Source organism: Podarcis melisellensis (assembly GCF_964234715.1).
Source record: "Podarcis melisellensis genome assembly, chromosome: Z".
In the NCBI taxonomy this organism is placed as follows: domain Eukaryota; kingdom Metazoa; phylum Chordata; class Lepidosauria; order Squamata; family Lacertidae; genus Podarcis; species Podarcis melisellensis.
The window spans coordinates 12,570,535-12,593,039 of record NC_138547.1 but is presented as its reverse complement, the minus strand read 5'-3'; the positions used below and the strand labels follow the sequence as shown (position 1 = coordinate 12,593,039).

Sequence of the window (22,505 nt, the reverse complement as noted above, 5' to 3'; positions counted from 1 at the left end):
AAACACGCTTATTCCCGGACTGTCCACGGGCCGGATTGAGAAGGCAATTGGGCTGGATCTGGCCCTTGGGCCTTAGTTTGCCTACCCATGGACTGGAACCTGGGAGACAAGGGTTCAAAGCCCCACTTGGCTGTGAAGCTGATTGAGTGGCCCTAGGCCATTCACAGCCTTTTAGCCTAACCTACTTCACAGGGTTGTTGTGTGGCTTAAATGAGGAGGATGATAATCATGTACATTGCTTTCAGCTCCCTGAAGGAAAAGGTGGGTGATAGATATATAGTAACAGTGACTACAGTTTGGGAAAGTGACATGGTAAACCTGTTTTCAAACCTGTTTTGTCTGTGATCCTCACTATGTGTGGCCAAGGCACTGTTTCCACATAACCTCCTCACAGGGTAAAAAGTCTTCTCTTTTCTTTTTGCTTTGCTCTTTAAAAAAATAGTACCTGCCACCATTTCTTGCTCTCAACTATAATTGAGGCCCAAAAAGACTTCCCTGTGTTTTTCACAGGTCACATCTATATTCCTTTGCTTATGCATGCACATCCCATTCAAAATAAATGTTGCCCCATATTAAAATAATCAGCATTAACAGTGTCTCCCAGTTGCTCTTGCCAAGCCTCCCATCAGTCCCCTTGGTCTCTATTCCCACCTCCTCAGAAACATGGAGTTATTTCTCATCTAAATCAGCACTTGGTAGACTCCATGGCCTGAAGAAGCCCATCACCACACCTTAGAATATATTCAGTGTGACAGGGTAGGGTTTTTTTGTGGGGGGGGTCGAGCAGCGCCATGTTTGTCAGTAAAGTGGGCATGGAACTCCAGATAGTAGTGTGAATTTGAATATTTTTCAAGAGGTAAAATAATAAGGGTGGGAGATGAATTGGAAAATATAAATGATTTGGTTTGGGGGTTTTTTAATGAACAAATCATTCTTCTGTTCATAACGTGTGTGTGTGTGTGTGTGTGTGTTAAGCACAGCTTTTGGCACGAAGAAATCAGCAATCATTTCTACACTGAAACCAGAGCTTTTCAACACCTCATTAGCAAACCTCATTATTTCAAGCAGTAATTATTTGGGGGCTCCTGGAGCATAATTAAGCAAAAACCTGCAAGAGATGACTGGCCGGCACCCTTTCACGTCTGAAGCAAATCTTTGGAGCGGTTGCATTCGTGTAACCAGCACCCTTGATCCTTTAATTCGCCTGCTTTCCATTTTACCTGTTGGTGACTTTTCCTGCTGGTTATTGGCACATGTTGAAAAGTATGGCTGGATCCAGACAGGGGTAAGGCTGGCAGAGGAGGTCTGCTGATGGGGAAAAACCTGTCAATCAAAGGCAGGGATGGGGAACCTGTATGTAGCCTTCCAGGCACAGTCAGACTGCAACTCTCATCATTCTGGACCAGGGGTCAGCAAACCTTTTTGGCCGTGGACTGGTCCACCGTCCCTCAGACCATGTGGTGGGCCGGACTATATTTGGGGGTGGGGGGAAATGAACGAATTCCTATGCCCCACAAATAACCCAGAGATGCATTTTAAATAAAAGGACACATTCTACTCATGTAAAAACATGCTGATACCCAGACCGTCCGTGGGCCGGATTGAGAAGGCGATTGGGCCGGATCCAGCCCACCGACCTTGGGCTGCCTACCCCTGTAATCTGGACCGTTGGCTTTGGTGGTTGGGCTGCTGTGAGTTTGAGTTCAACAACATCTGCAGGGCTGCAAGTTTAAACGCCCTAATTGAAGGTATCTTGTGGTCTTGACTTTACTGTTCTTAATTTCCCCTTTTAGTATTCATTAGCACAGTGTGACATTCTGCAGGATGGGGCTATTGTAAAGAACAGTGATGCCAGCAATTGATTGCACAACTGAGAGGTGGAAGGTGATGTGTGCGTGTTCTTGGGTGCCTTTTAATCTTTTTTTGCCTCAGCTATCAAGTGTTTGGGAAGCCACTTGCAGTGGGGCAATTTGGTGTTTAGAAGCTGCATCAAGCAAATTCTATTTTTCCTCTCTCCTCCCCATTCTCCCCCTTGCTCATGTAACTTACCAGTTGTTGGATGGTGAAATGGAAATGCCCTCCATTCAAGGGTTTTGAGAAGAAGGAGAGGAGTAATAAATGCAGTGATGGAAAATGAACTGGATATGGCATTGATGGAGCTTGCGGGGGGGGGGGGAGGCTTTGGGAAAACTTCAGTCCTGGCCTCTCTTCATTTCTAGCAAAATACTCTGCATACAGTTTGGGATGAAATCAGAGAATGATACTATTAAATTCACAGTACTCTCTCTGAAAAAAGACTGGGGAAAACGAAAATGGGAGGTCCTAGAGGAGGAGATTGGGATTCTATCATAAATACAACAGGAAGCAACAGGAAACAGAACTTGAACATAAGGAAATGGGCTTGAATTAAAGTATATAGAATGAGGAAATACGGAATACTGTTCCAATATGTACTCACATAGTGGAGGGATTTTAACATGGACATGTAACCAGCAGACAAAAAATCAGAAGCCCTTTTCATCTATCTCTAATATTTCTTTTTCTTTTGTCTTTTTTTCTCCCTCTTTCTTTTCTTTTTTTCTTCTGTTTCCTTTTTCCTCCTTTTGGAGCCCTATGTTTGGGGCCTTTGTTATGTTTTGGGGATTGTGTACTCATGGGGGTGGTAGATGGTTGATGGAGGGCCCTGGTGGGGAGACAGGGTAATGTTGGTCTCCCAGCGTGAGAGGCTGGGAGAAGAAAAGAAGGATCCCAGGTAAGATCTGGGAGGGACTGCTACCCTCTGTAGGTGGTGGGGGCTGAGAATTGCCTCTAGGAGAGGACTCCATATTCTGCCTGTTCTTTTTCTAGTTTTTGTAGCTATTATCTTATTGTACCGTGGAATACTTTTATATGTGGTGGTGGGGGTTACACCCACACATCTACACTTACTTATAAGTTGCTGGAAACTGCAGGAGGGGAGAATACTGTTGTGCTCAGGTCCTGCTTGTAGGTTTCCTACAGGCATCAGGTTGACCACTGCAAGAACAGGATCCTGGACTAGATGGGTCATTGGCCTGATATAGCAGGGCTGTTCTTAAATTCCAGCTGTGGGGTAAACCTACAGCTCTACCAGCGGACAAAGCTAGAGACACTTAACTGCACTGGCACAGGGATCTTTTTTAAAAAAACAACAAAAACAACCCACAACTTTAATAGGCCCCCTTGATGTATGCAGTTCAGTAATGAATGGAGCAAAGAAACAGCAAATGACAGTCACTTGCTGAGACTCTCTCTCCTTGTGGATTTTAGTAGGCCTCCATGGGGAGGGTGATGTGTGTTTGCATGTGTGTGTGTGCTTTCCCCTTTTCATTCTTATGACACTGTATGTGCCAGACTCCCAGCTGCAGCATTTTCATTCTGACCTTCTTGCCACCCATGGCTAATCTAGATTTTTGCCTGTGTTCCCTTTCTAGGACTGAGTTTGCCCTGAAAGAAGCCATGTCGACAGGCGGCATGGAGGATGACATCCCTCAGGGAGAGAGGAAAACTGTCACGGACTTCTGTTATCTGCTGGATAAATCCAAACAGCTCTTCAATGGCTTAAGGTCAGTCAGTTTCATGTGTTTTGTATAGGTAGGGCTTGAGCTGGGGGAGAAACCAACAACTCAAAAATTCTGGAATCTGGCAATCTAGATTCCTTACCGGGAAAAGTTTAAATCTACAAACTGTATTAATTATGCAGATTTTGCATTCCTCGTGTTTTGCACAATTCTAGTTTTGCTAATAACACAGAGCTCTGCAGTATGCTGAATCTCCACTCCAACTCCAGAAACCTTCCTGGATCCACCCCTCTGGCTTCTGAAGCTTTATCTAGAAGTTCTCAAGTGCTTGGCAGCTACCACAAGGATATAATACAGTATGTGATTCAAAATAAGAGATCACCCGAACACCCTCAGTTTCCTGAAGTGTGTACAGCTTACAGGATTCTTGGTGTGGAGCATTGGGTTGCCTGCATGCAGAATATATTGTTTATCCTTGGGGAAAGAGTACATAGCTGACATAAATGAGCAGAAGGATTTGGGGAGATGAAACAGGAGACTGGGCAGTGACTGTGTCCATTGCAGGAACAAGAGCAGGGATTACCAAGTGAGGTCAGATGGGTTTATGTGTGAAGAAACTCAACTTTAAAATGTGGAAGAAAACAATTGGCAGGCTTTTTCTTTTCTTCTTTCTTTAAAGAGCTAGAAGTTATTTCTTTGAAACATCATTTTAGTCAGAGGCTGTGTGTTTGTGGCTTTAGAAACAGCGACCGCCCAAACTCGAGGATTCTGCCAGAGCTGTCAGATTGTCCTTTAGATATCGTGTCTGCTATACAATTGCAAAATCTTGGTGCCTCTGTGTTCTGCCTCCATAGGGGGACACTTCTATTTTATTCACATTTTTATCCTTCCCTTAAGGATCTCAGAGTGGTATTCCTGATTGTTTCTTCCAACCCCATTTTATCCACCCAACCGACTTTCTTTCCCTCTCAGCCTAACCTGTTTCAGAGACAGACATAGAGAATGGCCCAGTTGGCATGTAGGAAGGCATTGTTTTCCATTCTGCCCTGTAGTCATTGCATGATGCACTGTTTCTGTTCTGCTGCAGTTCATTTTCTATCAAAAATAGTTATTTGTCTCACTGTCTGCTGTGGCAAAATTATGTAACTTGCTTAAATAGTTATGTAAATTATATTGTCATTATGTTATTCCACCCCATTCATTTTAATGCAAAGGAAACACAACGCAAATGGTGGTGGAGACGGGAATGCAGTCAGTTACGTATCATTTGCAGACTGAAAGCAGCAACAACAGCAAATGCCAATCATATTTGCTGGATTTATATCAATTCCTGAAATGGGATGAATAAGTGAACATTAACAATTTCTGCCGCTGCTTCTGTTTTCATCGGAATTCTCTGATCTCTATTACCCAGTGAGCTTTAGCCAATGATCTGAATCCAGGTCTTCCTACTGTGAGTCTCCCAAAACATTTGGAGGGCCACAAGTTTCCCACCCCTGTGTTGTTTTGATGAAGGACCACAGCTCAGTGGTAGAGCATCTGTCTTGCATGCAGAAGGTCCCAGGTTCAGTCCCTGGCATCTCTAGAAAGAACAAGGACTAGGACAGACCCCCATCCAAAATCCTGGATTGCCTATGGTCCTATGTGTTAAAGACTGATCCTTGGTTATAATTAGATGCAAGTGGAATTGGTAAAGTGCTGAACATACCTCAAACTTTGGTGCATGTGGTATGCTCAAAATGGGCACACACAGCAAGAATTTGTCTCCCATAAACTGCCTCCGCAGCCTTGACCAGTTGCTTGCTCCAGTATGATGATCCTGTACCTTCCTGCTTTAGAGCTAATATTCACAAAGAGCTGTGCAAGTAAGGAGAGGGGCAGTGCTTCAAAGCCCACTACCTGTTGCTATAACTTCAATGGCAAGCTGAAAAAAACCAAATTAATGAAAAGCAAGATAGTGATCGGCCCTGATGCTGTTTCATTGGCAGGCATCTAAGAGGTGTGCATCCAATAATCCACTCATTTAAACTCTTTTATGTCATACTGAATCTGATTTTCCCCTTCCCTCTTTTAGCCAAGGTGACTCTGGCAATTGTTTTATTTTTTTTGTGGCTCAAATGTTAAATTCCTCCCTTTGTGCCAGAGGCATCCCTTATGTGAAGCAGCCTCCTATAGGCAGTGGTTGTTGTTTTTGACAGTGTCACGGTCCGCCGAGTGGAAGGTAGAAGGTCTGTTCTGGGAGAAAGGAGCCAAGGCTTTTTATCAAGCCCCCTTGGAAGCTGCCTGAGAGCTTGGTATAGTGAAATGGTGGAGGTGGTGAACTGCATCTTTTCACAGTTAAGCTTATACCCTACTTTTCCATATGCAGTTCCCTTCTGTCTGAAGTGGTATGACCCAAAACTACCTTCTCATCCTGCATAACCTGAATGAATACATGGCAGCAGAATGAGGTGGTGGAATCTTGAGCTATTAAGTATTTATGTAAACATCAGTGATGAGACTGATAGAGTGAAAGACTGGGAGCTCAACAGTAGATGGAGCCAGAGCCAATAGTAGATAGAGCTAGGGCCAACCAATTGTAGTTCTGCTCTCAGCCTCCTGCCTGCTGAGTTCCACAAGGGCATCCCTGAGGCCAAGGAGGATGAATACGGCAGGGAGGTTCTCCTCTTTGACTGGCTGTGAGCCAGAAGGTAGGTAGGTGGGGGCTAGCTGAGGGTGGACTGAGGTTAGTGGGGCAGTGCCCCCTATTAGCCCAAATGAATGAGGCTCCACTGGTAAGCATGTATTTAAGACTTTATACCACTTTTCAGAGAAGACTGACTCTCAGTATGGTTTATAATCACACACACAGAAATGAAATATTGAAAACCCATAAAATAACCAGTCACATCCTGAAATATATAAGGCAAGATAGCCCATTTCAAACTGCAATCAAACTAACCCCCAAAGGCCACAGCAAAGAAAAACATCTTTAAGACCCATTTGAAAGAGACTAGAGATGGGCTTTGCCTTGATACCACTTGGAACTGAGTTCCGTAACTGGGTCTCAGCTCCTGATGCCAGACTTCAGAAGCAGGTTCATGTTATTGAATGGTCCACTACATGATTTTCTTTGTAAATACATGTTATTGAAGTCCCACATCAGAGACAAAGGTTCTTGCCTTGCCTGCTTCAAGCTACTTCTCTACTTGAAGGAGTGAGGGTTTTTTTGCCTTGTTTTGCTTTGCTTTGCTTTGTTGTAATGTGATCTCTCTTCCTCCCCTCACAGTGGTACAGTCCATGCTGCGGCCTCATTGCCACTTCATTCAGCTGTGCACACAAAACTGCTTCTTGTAGAAGAGCTCTTGAGTGCAGGCATTTATAGTCTTTGCTGCGTGTGTGTGTCCTCTAATCATGCATGCACACTGTCTGGTAAAGCAACCTGCCTGCGAGTGAGAGGTGGAAAGGGGAGGGTGTGCTGCTGCAGAATTCCGGCTGTATCTTTTGGCTCAGAAAAACACGAGCCAATACATTTCTCCAGAAATGAAAACTGGAGCAAATGGTACTGTGTTTGACTGGCTCTACAGAGAGCCTGGGCTTAGTGCCTGCAGGCCTGTGGGGATCACTTGGTGTTTGCTGCTCTTGGCTCAGGTTCACTCGCTGGTGCCTGTGGGTAAGCAGCAGTTACCTGAGTTACCGTCTCCCAGGATAATAGGGAGTGTAAGAGCAGGAAGGGGAGGTACAGAGCACCAACCGACCACAACAGCAGTATCTGTTTACAGTGGCGAGTGGCGGGGATTGGATGGTGAATGTCAGTCAATATCCAGCCTGCTCTGGACTGGCTGCTGGCTTTTAGTGTTAGACCAAAAATGTGGAGCGAAATAAATCTCGCCCGTTGCTTTTTTCTTTTTTAAACAATTTTTATTAAAATATTTTCCTTGTTTACAAAAGCACATGCGCTGTCTCTTTTTTCAGGTTGTGTTTTCTACCAGCTACATTTGTTGTGAGACATTGGTGTTATATGCAGTATAGGGTTGGGAAGAAAAGAGGGGTGGACGGGAGAAAGGGGTGGAGGTAAAGCTTTTGTTCTTTTACCTAGTGTATGTGTAGGGGTTTTGTGTCAGCGTCACTTGGGTAGGTTCTCTTTCTATTCTTGTTATGTTTCCTTGGTGGTGAGAGAGGTTGGGGTGGCCTAGGGTGTGGTTGATGGTCTTTGGTTGGGATTTGTTTGTGCTTGTGTGAAGGGGGGGGGTGTTGTTGGATTAAGTTAGCCATATTGAATTGCATGCTGTCGGTGGGTTCGTGTTGTTGGGCTGTGCATGTGATAAAGGGGAGCCATACCAATCCAGCCCATTTCTGACACTGCTTCACTCTGGTCAGTGACCGAAATAAAACAATTCAATCATTCATTCTGACACTGCTTAAAGAACTAGGTTGTAGAACTGAAAGAGATGGTCATGCAGAAACTGCTGGCAAACCCCCAGGGGTCTGGCTGACTTGAGTAATACTTTAATGCTGAATAATTAAGTTCACCCATTCAGCTTTGAAATCAAGTTATATGAGCAAGGACCCACACATTTTAGGGTGGAGTGGGGGAGCTGGGTGTCCTGGAAAGCAAAAGAAGAAAAAAAAAGATGTATAGTTTCTATTGACCCAGCCCTGGTGGGAGGATCTGATATCTGATGCTGCGCTGAGCTTTGGAGGCACTCAGGTTCCCTTTGAAGAAGCTATTAGCCCAGCATTTAGGTAGTGTTGGAGAAATTACTAAGGCATTGGCATCAGTAGGCTGCATTGATGCTGTGGGGCCACAGAAAAGGTCCAGAATTTGTTGGTGCAAGTAGAATCTGAATGTTTAAAGGAAGTTTTTTGTAACCCTTCTGTCTGCGAAAGATGTGTGTGGATGATACCTACTGAAAGCTCAGAAGCTAGAAAGCTGCTGCCCATCAGATTTCTTTCTAGGCCTGTGTGTTAAAAGTACAGGTGACTCCCCATTCATGTTGTGGGCTATGTTATGCGCTCCATGCACAAAAGTGAAATGTGCATAAGCAGGGAGCATCCTGGAGAGTCCTCATGGGTCATGAGGAGACCCTCCCCAGAGCCTGAAGATGACTGTAATCTGTCTCCATAGTTGGAGCCAGTAAATGCTTCTGGATACCAGTTGCTGGAAACAATAGGGAGGGGAGAGTGCGTCTCTTGTGCCCAGGTCCTGCTTTCAGGTTTCCCACAGGCATCTTGTTGGCCACTGCGAGAACACGATGCTGGATAAGATGGGCCATTGGCCTGATCCAGCAGGCTTTTCTTATGTTCTTAAATTATATACCAGATAAGTGGATAGAGTATTTCATTCCCTTCCAAGAGGGGAGGCGATTGTTTTCTAGGCTTGAATGGTGCTGATTTTAACAATGGGAGGGGACTTGCTGTGTCTTGTGAATAGGTTTGGAAGTACTCAAGGCCGTGCCTGTCAGTTTTGTCAGCGAGATTTGCATGCTAGAAATTTTAACCAGGGACCTGTTGTTGAACATGGTCACTCACATATTAAAGTGTGTTATTGATAAGCCTGTGGGAAGGTATATCTTGATACCTAGGAAACCAAAGCTGCTGCTGTTATAAGTTTTGGGGTCAGTTCTTTTTGGTGAAAGTAGTGGGACAAATGCCGTTTTATTCATTGGTAAATAAAGCCTACTATTAATGGGGTATGAAGTATAGTATGTGACATCTTTAGAAGAATACAATACTAGCAAGGAGGATCTTAATCTTCCCCCTCTCTCCAAAATCTATGTTTTTAATGACAAAAATGACCCACAACCCCAATCTTGGATGGATATGTATATAGGAACATAGCAACTGCCTACCCTGTGTTGCTCAGGAATTCTTAGAAACAACAAAAAACAATCCATGCTGTGTTGAAATCAGTGGTTAAAATCAGTGCAGTTTTGAAAGGCTCCACCTATCATCTTGATTCAGAATGGTGCCCAATTCTGTTCAAGCATAGATGAAAACCTGCTGCTGCTTCTCAGGAACCATTGTGCCAAATTTAATTTGCTTTGCATTTGGACACCACCTTAAGAGGTGTCCAAATGCAAAGCAAATGGACAGTTTTCCATAATGTAAAGTGGATACATGAATGTTAGCGTTAGGATTATGAGGCAGGCATGATGAGATAAGTAGCACCAGGTTGTCTCTGGACTGTCTCTTCCCACAGTGAATGCCCCTCCTCCTTTCTTCCCTGCTTGGTAACATGGACTCTTCCTATTGGCTCTCTTGCAGAGACTTGCCTCAGTATGGGCAGAAGCAGTGGCAATCGTATTTTGGGCGGACCTTTGATGTTTACACCAAGCTCTGGAAGTTCCAGCAGCAGCACCGGTAAGAGCCAACTCTGCATCAAGGTGGCTGCCTACCTCTTCCAGGAACACGTGGGCCAGAGTGGTGTGTGTGATGGTGCCAGTTGGCTAGGTTTCCCAGGCCACCCTCCTTTCCTGGGCAAGAGAGCCTTAAACAACCCTCAGAAAAATAGAGCATTAACTCAATGGAGAAAATACAATTCATAGTTCAAGTTAACTGCTTTTTTCTGTCATGGAATCATAGAATTGTAGAGTTGGAAGGGACCTTGAGGGTCATCTAGTCCAACTCCCTGCAATGCAGGAATCTGAACTAAAGTATCTGTGACAGATGGCCATCCAGCCTCTTATTAACCTCCAAGGAAGGAGAGTCCATCACCTCCTGAGGGAGTCTGTTCCACTGTAAAACAGCTCTTACTGTCAGAAAGTTCTTCCTGATATTTAACCAGAATCTCCTTTCTTGTAACTTGAATCCATTGGTTTAGGTCCTACAGTGCAGAGCAGGAAATAGCTTGCTCCATCTTCCATGTGACAGCCATTTTTAGCTATTGAAGATGTCCTCTCAGTCTCCTCTTAGCCAGGCTAAATATACCCAACTCCTTGCAACTGTTCCTTATAAGGCTTTGTTTCCAGACCTTTGTTCATCTTGGTTGCCCTCCTCTGAACATGTTCCAGCTTGTCGATGACCTTCTTAAATTGCAGTACCCAGAATTGGACACAGTACTGCAGGTGTGGCTTGACCAAGGTAGAATAGAGCAGAAGTATGACTTCCCTTGTCGTTCATCTTCTCTCACAGAGTAGGTAGTTATTTGTTGGAAGCTAGGAATCTGTATGAAACACTCTCAGCACCTCTGCCAAACTACAATTCCCAGAAATGTCTGTGGGGAGGAGGGGATACTATGCCAGTTAAATTGGTAGAAGCATGTAGTATATAAATGCCCCTTGAGGTGGTGTGTGTGAGAGAGATGTTGTTATCAGCAAATGAGCTTAATATTGCCTTCTGAGAGTTTGAGGATTTCTCAGGGAATTAATGCAACATTTCCTGACTGGTTCCAGAATTATTATTGACAATCTTGGGGGGGAAATGAGTACACTATCCATGAGAGAATGGATGACTAAAATCTGGGCCATAGTATGTATGGTAAAGCTCACACTTATAATCAGAACCAGAGAGGGAAGACAGCAAGATAATGGAGAAAGGAGTCTCATTATAATGTACTGGAGCAATAATTGTGTTGCTTGGAACCTTGTAATATTGATCTGCTGTACTTGATTTTGGTACATAAATATATCCTGCTATGTTCAGTTCTAGGTATTCCTTTTATTTTGGGCATTCAGTATTATATTTTGCTGTTATTTTTAATTAATATATATGTATGTGTACAGTGGTGCCCCGCAAGACGAACGCCTCGCAAGACGAAAAACCCGCTAGACGAAAGGGTTTTCCGTTTTGGAGGCGCTTCGCAAAACGAATTCCCCTATGGGGTTGCTTCGCAAGACGAAAAAAATCTTGCATCCCCCCGCGGGTTTTTTTCCGCCCTTTTCGCCCTTTTCTTAAGCCGCTTATCAGCTGTTCCGCTGATAAGCCGCTTGACAGCTGTAGCGCTAATCTGCTAAGCTGTCAATGGGCTTGCTTCGCAATACGAAAAAACCGCTATACGAAGAGCCTCACGGAACGGATTAATTTCGTCTTGCGAGGCACCACTGTATAAAGATATAGAACATGACACTCTCCCTTTCTTCTCCGCAAAAATAAAGGCAAGTTCTGGACAATCGGTACGGATTAAAGCGCTGGCAAATTGGTGAAATCGCTTCCAAGATTGGGCAGCTTTACTACCACTACTAGTAAGTGACAACCCTTCCTGGATGCAGTGTGTGTGTGTGTGTGTGTGTGTGTGTGTCTATCTGTCTCTCTGTCTCAGTCTCTCTGTAGTGAAAGTCTTGCTGGCCTTAGCAATTAAGAGTGGCAAAAAGTTCAGTGGAATGTCAGAAGTGCCAGGAGGACTACTGTGAGACAGACAGTCTTCTCAGCCAAGGGCAGAAGGGGTACATGTTCATCCAGCAGAGCACTGATCCCTTTGTGCTTCTTCCCACACAGCCTTCGCACGTCTGAAACCAGCTACCTGAATGAAGCCTTTTCCTTCTACTCTGCTATCCGCCAGAGGTCTTACTACTCCCAAGTCAACAAAGAAGACAGGTCAGGCCATGCCTCAGTCTTGTGAGTTTTTTGAAATTTAAAAGCAAGAAGTGCTGGATTGTCAAACTTGTGTGACTTGGCAGCTGGGGGAAGCCACTTTCAGTTCAGTTGGCTACCTGTGTGTCTCCTCCCTTGAGGTGCAGGTGTTGGCAGGAGCAGGAATGGGGGAACCTGTGGCTCCTCAGATGTCATTAGACCGTAATGCCGATCAAGCCCTAGCTGGGGTCTGGGGTGAATGAGTTGCAGTTCAGCAGAATTTGAAGGGCTACAAGTTCCCTATCCTAGATGAGTCATAGGCAGCTGTTGAATGAGGGGCCAGGAGTAGGAGCCAAGTGAGTCAGTCAAAGAAGAAGCCAAGACTTTATGTGAGCCAGATCCAGGAGAAACCTATTATTATCAAAAACTGTAGCACATGGATACTCGTGGCTCTCCATTAGTTCTTAGACTCCAGATTATTATTGTTATTTCAAAGTTTGTATCCTGCTTTTCACCATCTAGGTCTCAAAGCAGCTTACAACAAGATAAGCTATACCATATACATAATTTAAGAACTAAATTAAACCACCGACAGTTAAAACCTAAAGAATCTAAAAAGAAAAAAGAAAGTAATGCAAAACATCCAAGAAGCATTCAGGGTACAGTGGCCTCCTGAAACATAATGGTCTTGACCAGGTGTCTGAAACTCAGTAGGGACAGTGCCTGTCTAACTTATTGTGGGGAGTTCCATAGAGTTGGGCCCACAACATTGAGGGTGCAGATCCTTTTTGGCATTGAGTTGTTGTTTTGGTTTCTCATCACTGCTCATTCAGGAATCTTTTATAGCCCTTCCTGTTGAGGAGAGCCAGTTACCACCCTGGCTTGGTGGAGCCACTTGGGTATTTAGGAGCCCATCACTGCCCAGGGTACTGCTTCTATCTGTAACACATCCCCCTTTCCAGCGGATGTAACATTCCAGCCTGTGAATGAACAGGGTTTCCAGAGCGTTCTTCAGAAATATGCTTTATCTCTGCTCAATGTTCCAAAGCAATGTCCCCTCCAACACTTTAGCGAGCAAGTAGATAAAGAGAAAGAAAAGACATAAATACATGGAATAATGAGTAAGGCAACTCTGTACTTGGGAAAAGAACTTAGGGTAAAAGGAAGAACCCCAAGCCAAGTGCCACAGTAGATATCTTTTGGATGATATGCGTGTCAAGCCGGCTTTACAAGCCCAATTTTCCAGAGTCATTTGGGAAATAAGATCCTATTAACTAATTACAGTATAGATAGGGTGAACCCACAGAATCAGCAACTTGCTACAATCAGCCCTTTGGAACTGTCTTCCCTATTATGGCTGTTTACTTTTAAGAAAAGGGCTGCTGCTGTGATGCTTTTTATTTTAATGATCTTTGTGTGTGTGTGCATGCGAGTGCACCAAAATAATACAGTTTTTAACACACACACACACACGTATTCTACTAATGTGTGTGTGTGTGTTAAAAACTGTATTATTTTGGTGCACTCGCATGCACACAAATAATACAGTTTTTAACACACACACGCACACACATGTATTCTACTAATGCTTAATTGTTTTTTGATGATTGCTTTTTAATATGTTTTAGCTGTTTCTGTTTTAGTTGTCATCCGCCCTGAGTCCCATTAGGGAAAAAGGCGGGGTATAAATAAATACAGCAGCAGCAGCAGTAATAATACCCCTGGTGGGCTTTAATGCAGGGGAAGCAGAATACAAAACTGTAGGTTCCCGACAGGAGCCCCAGTGGCTGCTGCAGAGAGGGTGAAGGGCTTGGGAACTTTGACCTGGAAGCCCCTTCCCAGCCAAACATGCCTTAACGCTAGCTGCTTTGGAGAATAGTGTTTTGGAAATACCTGTCTGATATCTTCATCAGAGGTGTGAAACCAGTCCTGGGGTGCTCTTTGCTAGGGATCGTCTACATGAGACTCCAGGGTGCCAGAGTGCCTGCCACTACTTTCTATGCCACCCACAATAGGTCTTAGGGAATATCTGTTCAAAAACCCACAATGCATGATGATAAACTGTGCGAAATGTCACAACACTCGGCACAAACTTGGGACTTCAAACATCTTGCAAGGTGCTGCCAAAAAGAGGGCCCTCCCTCCCGTTTTAGCAGGGGGTTCCCATGCAAGCCCTTTCCTGGTTCAGGAAGGGGTTTTCATGCAATCCTGCTAAGTTTGAGCAGGATTTAACTTCTCATCAGCTGAAGAGTGGGAGGTTATTTATTTATTTGTTTATTTATTTAATTTATTGATTTTGTATACTGCCCTTCACCTGAGGATTGCTGAGTGGTTTATGGTAGAAAAACATTGCAGGATTTAACCCTACCTCCCACCATATGTTGTCACTAGTGATGCCAGCTGATGGGGTGGCTGGGTAGGCATGGTTTGGGGAATACAGCCTTGGGGGCCAAGACTGAAGCTTACCTGATTCTTTTCTTAAGGGATATAAGCTTTCTTCTTACATGCTCTAAATCCAGCCATTTTGTTCCTTTCTGTCAGAAGCTGGATTTAGTAACGGAGAAACCTGCCTTATTCCAAGCCTATTTGTCGATCTCACTGGCCGTGGCTTTCCAGGGTCTCAGGCAGGGAAAAGTATTTCCCCATCTGCAGCCACCTGAGTCGTTTGGCTGGAAGTGCCAGACATTGAATGTGGGACCTTCTGCATGCAAATCTTGTTCTCTAGAGCTATGATCCCTCCCATTGGCCAGATAGCTGTGCTGGCAGGTAGTAAAGAGGCACGTAGACCTCCAGAGTAAATTATCTCTGGTCCTCCAAGCACTTGTCCTCTCAAGCTCCAATAATTCTACATGCACTGAAAGTGAAATATTTTCTGCCTATACTACAGCTGTGATTAAAATCTAACATGGGCATCACTTGATATTCCTTCACAGGAGCCATGTTCCTCTTCATTTCTCTTCCATCTTCTAAATAATTTTCCCTTCTCCAATTTTCTTTCCTCTTTTTTTCTTCCCTCCCAGGCCTGAACTGGTAGTTAAGAAGCTGCGTTATTATGCACGATTCATTGTGGTTTGCCTTTTACTGAACAAAATGGATGTCGTCAAGGATCTTGTAAAGGTAAAACCAATAGTACCATTGTGATGTGTGTAGTTAAGACTTTGCACATGCTCCAAGGAGCTCGGAGCCTTGTATTAGCTTTGCAACAACCATGTGAGTGCATGTTAAGTTGAGGATGGCCAGAAAGCATTTGTGCCTGGCTTTTCCCCCACTGAAGCTCAGCGCTCTAATCACTATGCCACCTTGACTGTCTAATAGCAATTCCCAAATTCTGTGCAGTGAGAAATTAATGGAAGGGTCCTGGAATCTCAGGGTATCCATCCATGGAGGAGGCTGTTTGTTGTGTTGCTGTATGAATCATTGCCCTATTCTTGCTTGCTTCCAGTCAGCCCCTGCCTTGGTGCAGATAGTACTTTGGGTATAAAGTGCAGTTGGATTACTCCCGCCCGGAAACCAATGTCCCCACTGTGGAAGGACATGTGGATCCAGAATTGGCCTCCACAGTCACTTATAGTTAAAGCTATGGTCGTATAGTTAAAGCTATGGTTTTCCCAATAATGATGTATGGAAGTGAGAGCTGGACCATAAAGAAGGCTGATCGCTGAAGAATTGATGCTTTTGAATTGTGGTGCTGGAGGAGACTCTTGAGAGTCCCATGAACTGCAAGAAGATCAAACATATCCATTCGTAAAGAAATCAGTCCTGAGTGCTTACTGGAAGGACAGAATTTGAAGCTGAGGCTCCAATACTTTGGCCACCTCATGAGAAGAGAAGACTCCCTGGAAAAGACCCTGATGTTGGGAAAGATTGAGGGCACAAGGAGAAGGGGACAACAGAGGACAAGATGGTTGGATAGTGTTCTCGGAGCTACCAGCATGAATTTGACCAAACTGCAGGAGGCAGTGCCTGGAGTCCATGGGGTCACAAAGAGTCGGACACGACTAAACGACTAAACAACAAGTCACTTACGGACTCATTGTTAAAACCATGTTTATGGAAGACAGTCTTACTTGGCTGCAAGTGATCACCAAAGAAGAAAGAAGAAGCAGCCTCAGAACTGCCCACTCTTAGGATTAGATGGCTTTTCTGGGCTTTCTTCTTTTTCCAATTAGGTTTTTGGCTGCTCTCTCCTTCTCAGTTTTTCCTCTTTCAGGGTTGTTATGCAAGTTATGCAAGTACAATAGTGCATGTAGAAACATCGGAGACTGGAGTAATGATTCTGGTATACTGTAAAGGCACAAACCTCTCCAAGTGTAAGAGGAAACAGCAGTGCTTCCATTATTAATTTGAAGTGGTGGTGAAGTTTGTCTTCCCTGTATAAAAATATTATCGGGCACATATTCTATGATGGGGTCTGGTCTGCAAGCTTCATTCAGGTAGCCCACAGCATGTTTGCAGGAGCAGCAGTTGTGAATGGAGGGTGCAACTTACTGCTCTGTTGTTCTCAGAACTCAGCAGTTCACCTGGAAGCTAGGTGGTATGGACCTAAAGTGATGCAGGGGAAGAGGCACTTGAAAGGAGTGGAAAGCAGTGGATTTAATAGAAGGCTGGATTTAAGGAGTTCATTCTTGATTAAATTAAAAATCATCTAGCATAGTGTATTATTGTTGTTGTTGTTGTTGTTGTTGTTGTTACATTTATGTCCCACAATTCCTCCAAGGAGTTCAAGGTGGTGTACATAGTTCTTCCTCTCTCAATTTTATCCTCACAACAGCCCTGTAGGTTAGACTAGGAGACTATGACTGGTCCAAGGTCACCCAGTGAGCTTTGTGGTCAAGTGGGGCTAGAACTCTGGTCTCCCAGGTCTTAGTCTAGCACTCTAACTGCTACACCACACTGGCTCTGCAATACAATAGCTACACAGTAATTAAGAGATCTGCCAACACCCATAGCACTTTCCAAGTAGTTGCAGGTTGGGGGAGTGGAAGTTTGGGAACCACTGCTCTGTGAGAACAGTTACACATTTGAGAATATGATAGCTCAGAGCCGAGATGCATAATATGGTGAATGAAGACGAATCAGAGAAGCTCAGACCAAAGAATACACAGAGCCTTTGAAAAAAGGACCGATCGAGATCTGCCTGAATATGAGAGTAGAATGGTAAAGTGAGAGGCAGCAGATAATGAAATAGAAAGGAGCTTCACACAGGTGGCTGGAGGAGTGGAACAAACAAATGATTAAGTTGTGATCCTGGACGAGGGGAATGAAACCATTAACAGACATTAAGAAACATCTTGAGATAGCGGAGATAGAGCTGAGAGAGAAATGATCCTGTGTACAAGTTGGAATGAATTCAAAGGAAAAAGCTACCAAGCCTGTGCCAATTCTCTTGGGGGGGGAAAATGGAAGGAACTTTTTTCCAAATTAGGATGGAAAATCATGCCCAACAGGAAATGGGATTGGAAGATATGGAACTGGATACGAATTAATTAATATACAACAAATGGATAACTATGGATTATTATCCTTATAGTGGATGTTGGGTTTTTATTTTTGTTTTTGAGATAAGGTCAACGTACCGGATTGGAAGAAGACTATTCTAGGCATGTAGTGATAATAACAACTGGGGAGCCCCTTTCGGACTTTTTTGTGGAAATGAGAATGAACTTGTATGTTGAAGGGGTTGAAGATTGGGAAAACATCATTTAGCTGAATGCAAAACAGCTGGATATTATCATGGAATACAGCTAGATGCCATCCTGCAGTGAACGCTTTGAATCAGAAGTTCTCACCACTCTTTTTATGTTTTATTATCTTTTTCTTCATCTAGTTGTCCTTTTTCATTTTATCCACTATGCTTTTGCTTATTTTTCGTTTTGTTCCTTATGTCCTCTACTCTGGCTTAATGAGGTTGGAAGGTGTTGGTTGGCAGGTGAAAGACCCTGCGTGAGATGCAGGGAAGGGAAGATCTCCCAGGGTTGGAGGCTGGGAGAAGAAAGGGAAGCTCCCAGGCGAGAAAGGAAGGGTGACAAGGGTTAAGGATCTACCTTTGGGAGAGGGCTTTTTTCATCATCCACCCACCCCGCTTGCTCTTTTTCTTTTCTTTCTCTCTTTTTTGTTTTTTGCTTTTACTTTTATTTAGATTAGTTTGATTACTTTGTTTTTTATTATATTGTATGTTGAAAAATTTCAATGATGGTGATGTAGCACAGCTTACTAGGAAGCGGAAATGTGCCTACCAGCATGGATGTAGCCATGCACCATGGATCCTCGCTTCCTCACCTCTAGTTTACTGCTGTTACTGTTTCCCTGAACACTCTAAACAATTTTTTGAGCATTGCCACATGTTTGCTTACTTACTGCACATGCCTACTCACAAAATCTAATCAAGTTAGCCCCCTGCCCAAAGCAGCACTAAATCATCTCATTTGTTGCTCTCTGTGCTTTCTAGGAATTGTCAGATGAGATTGAAGACTACACCCACCGCTTCAACACAGAAGACCAAGTGGAGTGGAATCTGGTTCTCCAAGAGGTGGCTGCATTTGTCGAGGTGAGGACTTAAAAGCAAATTGCTGCATTTTCCTTTCTTTCTGAAAGAGCTCAGTGTCTTCCCAGATCTTGACTCACATCCTACATCTTCTGCAGCAATCCTCAGGCAAAGGGGGCATTTAGCTCAGTGTTCTATCTTCTACAGTAGCTAGGCAAATCCCCTAAGAAATTGGCAAGCAAAGGATGATGGAGTGTTCCCATTTGTTTCCAACATTGGGTAGTTAAAGACTGCTGCGGAATATGTAGGTCCCTGATTCTTACAACTAATACCTCTTGTCTTCTCTTGTTAATTGGTATCTTTAGCAAGCCATCTGAGCTAGTTACCATTAGTAGTTTGCTATTCTGGGAAGCAAAGTTTTTGTTTAAAAGGCAAACCACACACCCATGCTTCTAGTTCTCATTGTTTTAGTGAGAAGTTTTTAAACGCTGAAAGAAACGGGTTGTAGGGATCAGATGGGATTACCATGAGGAATTATAAAATCAAGCCATCGTGTCCACGATGAAAGCATTGTGTTGACTGGGTTTGATATATTGACAATAATTTCTGATTAAATCCCATAAGATTCTACATTCATGCCCTTTTCATGCCCTTTTGACTCTACTGTCCATTTCTCTCTCCTCACGTCACGTACACAGCAGTACACAGCAGTTGCTTTGCCAGGCAGGCTTCCTGGGCCATAAAAGATAGTGGGCAAGTTCTTTGATGTAGTTTCTTATATATAATCTTAAAATGTTAATCTTGGAGCCAGGAAACAGATCTCACATGAAGGTGGTAGTGATCTGGTCTTTCTGGCCATCCTTCTTATCATGTTTATTTCTCAGCTCTGGGGTTGCCAGACGCACCCCTTTGTAGTTCTCAACATATTTACCCCAAAATATATGCATGCTAATTAGTGTTGTAGTGTAACTTTTTCCCCACGTGGGGTTTGATGAAATGCTCAGAGGAAATATGATTGGTTCTTACAAGCACTGTGTAAAAGATTCTTTTGCTAATAAAATGGCCTGGGGAGGAGTGTGGTTTACGCACTTTTCTCTGAGAGCCTTGCTGGTCAAAGCCTAGTGTCTTGATTTTTAATCAGGGTCCAGTCCAGCCTTTACTTTGCAAACGCAACAACGGGAGGGCATCATCTTCCTTCTGTGCCTTCAAGTCATCTCCTACTACTCATTCCCCCTCCTAGTAACTCACCTATTGCTTCTATATTGTCCTTTGCTTTTTCCGAAGAGGAACAATTGCTTTCATAGTGTTAGAAAAAGTAAATTGAGCAACATTATACAAGGGAAGCAACATCACTCACTGGTAGAACATCTGCTTTGCATGCAAAACATCCCAGATTCAGTCCATTTCCAGGGATGTCCCCTGTCTGAGACCATAGGGAGTCATGACCAAAGAGTGTTGGCAATACTGAGTTTGATGAGCCAATGGTCTGACTTGGTATAAGGTAGCTTCCAGTGTTCCTAAGATAATATAAATTTTGCCAGCATGTATGTGTATATATACAAAATACAGAATTATTTATTCCTGAGTGGGAAGGAATAGAGTGCAAGAGCCCTACTCATAAGCCAAATCTTGTGAGGGAAATATGTATAATTAAGACTAGAATCTTGCAGGGAGCATTCCTTTGATCCCAGCTGCTCTTATTACTCCTGGACTTTCCAAAGCTCGCAGTAATACATCAGAGGCTGATTTGCAGTTCACCTGGTGCTGCTCCATCCTCATGGTAAAGTGAGTCTTCTCCAAAAGAAACAAGCTTAGTACAGGATAATTGGCAAACAGAATCCCAAATCACAGTGGCAGTTAGCATTAGTGTTAACCTGCTCCATTGCCCCTTTCATCCAGCTTAATGTAGTTGGCTTTATGCGAAAGAGCTTCTGAATTTCTACACACCCACACACTCCCAGCAGAATATTTGGGAAAATACGAGGCATGCTAATTGCTTGTTCTTTCATTGTTGTGTTTTTATTACTTCCAGCAAGGCTTAACCTGAGTCCAGATAATTCATGCCAGGGACCCTCATTCTCATGCCTGTCTCCCTTTCTTTCCAGGCAGACCCTGTGATGGTGTTGAATGATGACAACACCCTTGTGATCCTCTCCAACCGCCTCTCTGAAACGGGAGCCCCTCTGCTGGAGCAGGGGATGATCGTAGGGCAGCTGACTCTCGCAGATGCACTTATTATTGGAAACTGCAACAATCAGGTGGGATCCTGTTCACAAGCCTTTCGTCCCATGTCACAAGTGGGGTCATTTTATATCAAGCAATCCAACTTTTTTACCTCATGTCATCCAGTTTTCTTAATACTTTGTACTCTTGCTGAATGATCAAAACTGAATTTAAATCCAAAATTTTAGCTTTTTATTTCATCCCTTTTTTGAGTTATGAGGGTTTGAAATTAAAAAAATAAATGACAATTTTGGCTTTGTCGGACTACACAAAAACCTTAAAAGCTCAGTCCAGCATTGAGAAACTGAAAACACCAATCTCTTCAGAACTTCCTGGGCTTTAATATGAAAGGTCACGAGATGTACTTATTTTAAATTTCAGTTACAGAATTTAAAATTTTAAAAAGTGATTAAAAAAATTAATGTGCATCACACCTGGCACACATTCACCAGATCTTGTAGAGAACGTGCACATAAGCTGTCTGTGAAGAGGGAGTTGTGCATATTTCCCAGTCAGTATACATAATCTCCAGGAGGACTTGGGAAATGTATATATATCGCCTAACGTGTGTGTGTGCGCGCACACACACATGTGTGTGCATACACACACACACACACACACACACACACTATAGGAGATATATCTAACTGGAAAAGTTTGGCCACTGAGAGTGCTTCTACTCTTGCCAGCTTGGACATCATGCTGAATCGTGGTTCATTTTCCATAATCATGGCTCAGTGTTATGTCTGAATTGAACCAATCTTTGTCCCCAGGGATGAACGTGGTCATCCAAGCTGCACAGAGTGTAGAGCACAGGTGCATAAAGCAGCCCTTGACACTTCCTACCACCCACATTTCTTTTAAACAAACTAGGAGGAAAATCTCTGCTCAAGCCCTGGAGAGAGTCATTGCAGGTCAGAAACGGATGGCACCGGGCTGAAAGAACCATTGATCAGGCTCTGTAAAGAGATGCTGATTAATTTATAAAAGTCACACATGTCAAAATCACAACTTGAGCTTTAAAAAGCCTGTTGTCATGTTGCAAGCTGCATTATCCATATGAACAGGCTTTAAAAAATAATGAGACAAAGGTTATACCTATTTGACAAACATAATTGGCTTTCTAATATAGCAGAGGTAGCCTACAAGGCACTCTCCATATGTTGCTGGACCCCAAGTCCCATCATTCCCAACCAGCATGGCCAGTGGTAAGGGATGATGGGAGTTGAAGTCCAATGACATGCAGAGGGCACCATGTTGGCTACCCCTGTACTATAGCATAAAGTATCTATGGCTCCCCCAAAGAATTCTGGGAATAGTAGTTTAATGAGGGTGCTATGAAGTATACTGAAGATCCCTAACACACACACATACACCCCTATAATTTTTAGAATTATCCATGAAGAGAGAGTGGTAATGATATAGGCCCTTAAGCATAGTTTTTGAAAAGGGCTCTGGGCTTCTCCCTGCATTACCTTTATGACTGTGTTCTGCCAGTTTTCTAGACTTTTTAGAGGGTGAATGTTTTGCTCCTTTATATGGCTTTATGATTTGACTTTTAAATATGTATATTCTGGTACTATTTTTAGTATTTTGCACTGCATTGTGCTCCTATTGTAATAATTGTAAAGTGGTATGCAAGGTTTCATTTTTTGTTTTTTTGTTTTTAAAAGCTGGTACAGACACATACTTACTTGGTAGCTCAAAAGACTTTCATTTCCAGCACTAATGGATGAAATTACACATAATTTGAGCTTTCAACAAGGACT

The 22,505-nt window shown here is 43.4% G+C and overlaps 1 protein-coding gene across 1 annotated transcript in view; it reads left to right on the top strand.

The window, feature by feature from the left end:
- The window catches only part of SCAI (suppressor of cancer cell invasion), a 90,869-nt gene that overhangs the window by 45,757 nt on the left and 22,607 nt on the right, over nt 1–22,505 (top strand). Inside the window, exons 3-9 of the mRNA XM_081896666.1 lie at nt 3,453–3,584; nt 9,786–9,881; nt 11,615–11,701; nt 11,955–12,053; nt 15,050–15,146; nt 18,478–18,576; nt 20,619–20,771. Of these exons, the coding sequence (XP_081752792.1) occupies nt 3,453–3,584; nt 9,786–9,881; nt 11,615–11,701; nt 11,955–12,053; nt 15,050–15,146; nt 18,478–18,576; nt 20,619–20,771 (763 nt within the window). The remainder of the gene's footprint in view (nt 1–3,452; nt 3,585–9,785; nt 9,882–11,614; nt 11,702–11,954; nt 12,054–15,049; nt 15,147–18,477; nt 18,577–20,618; nt 20,772–22,505) is intronic.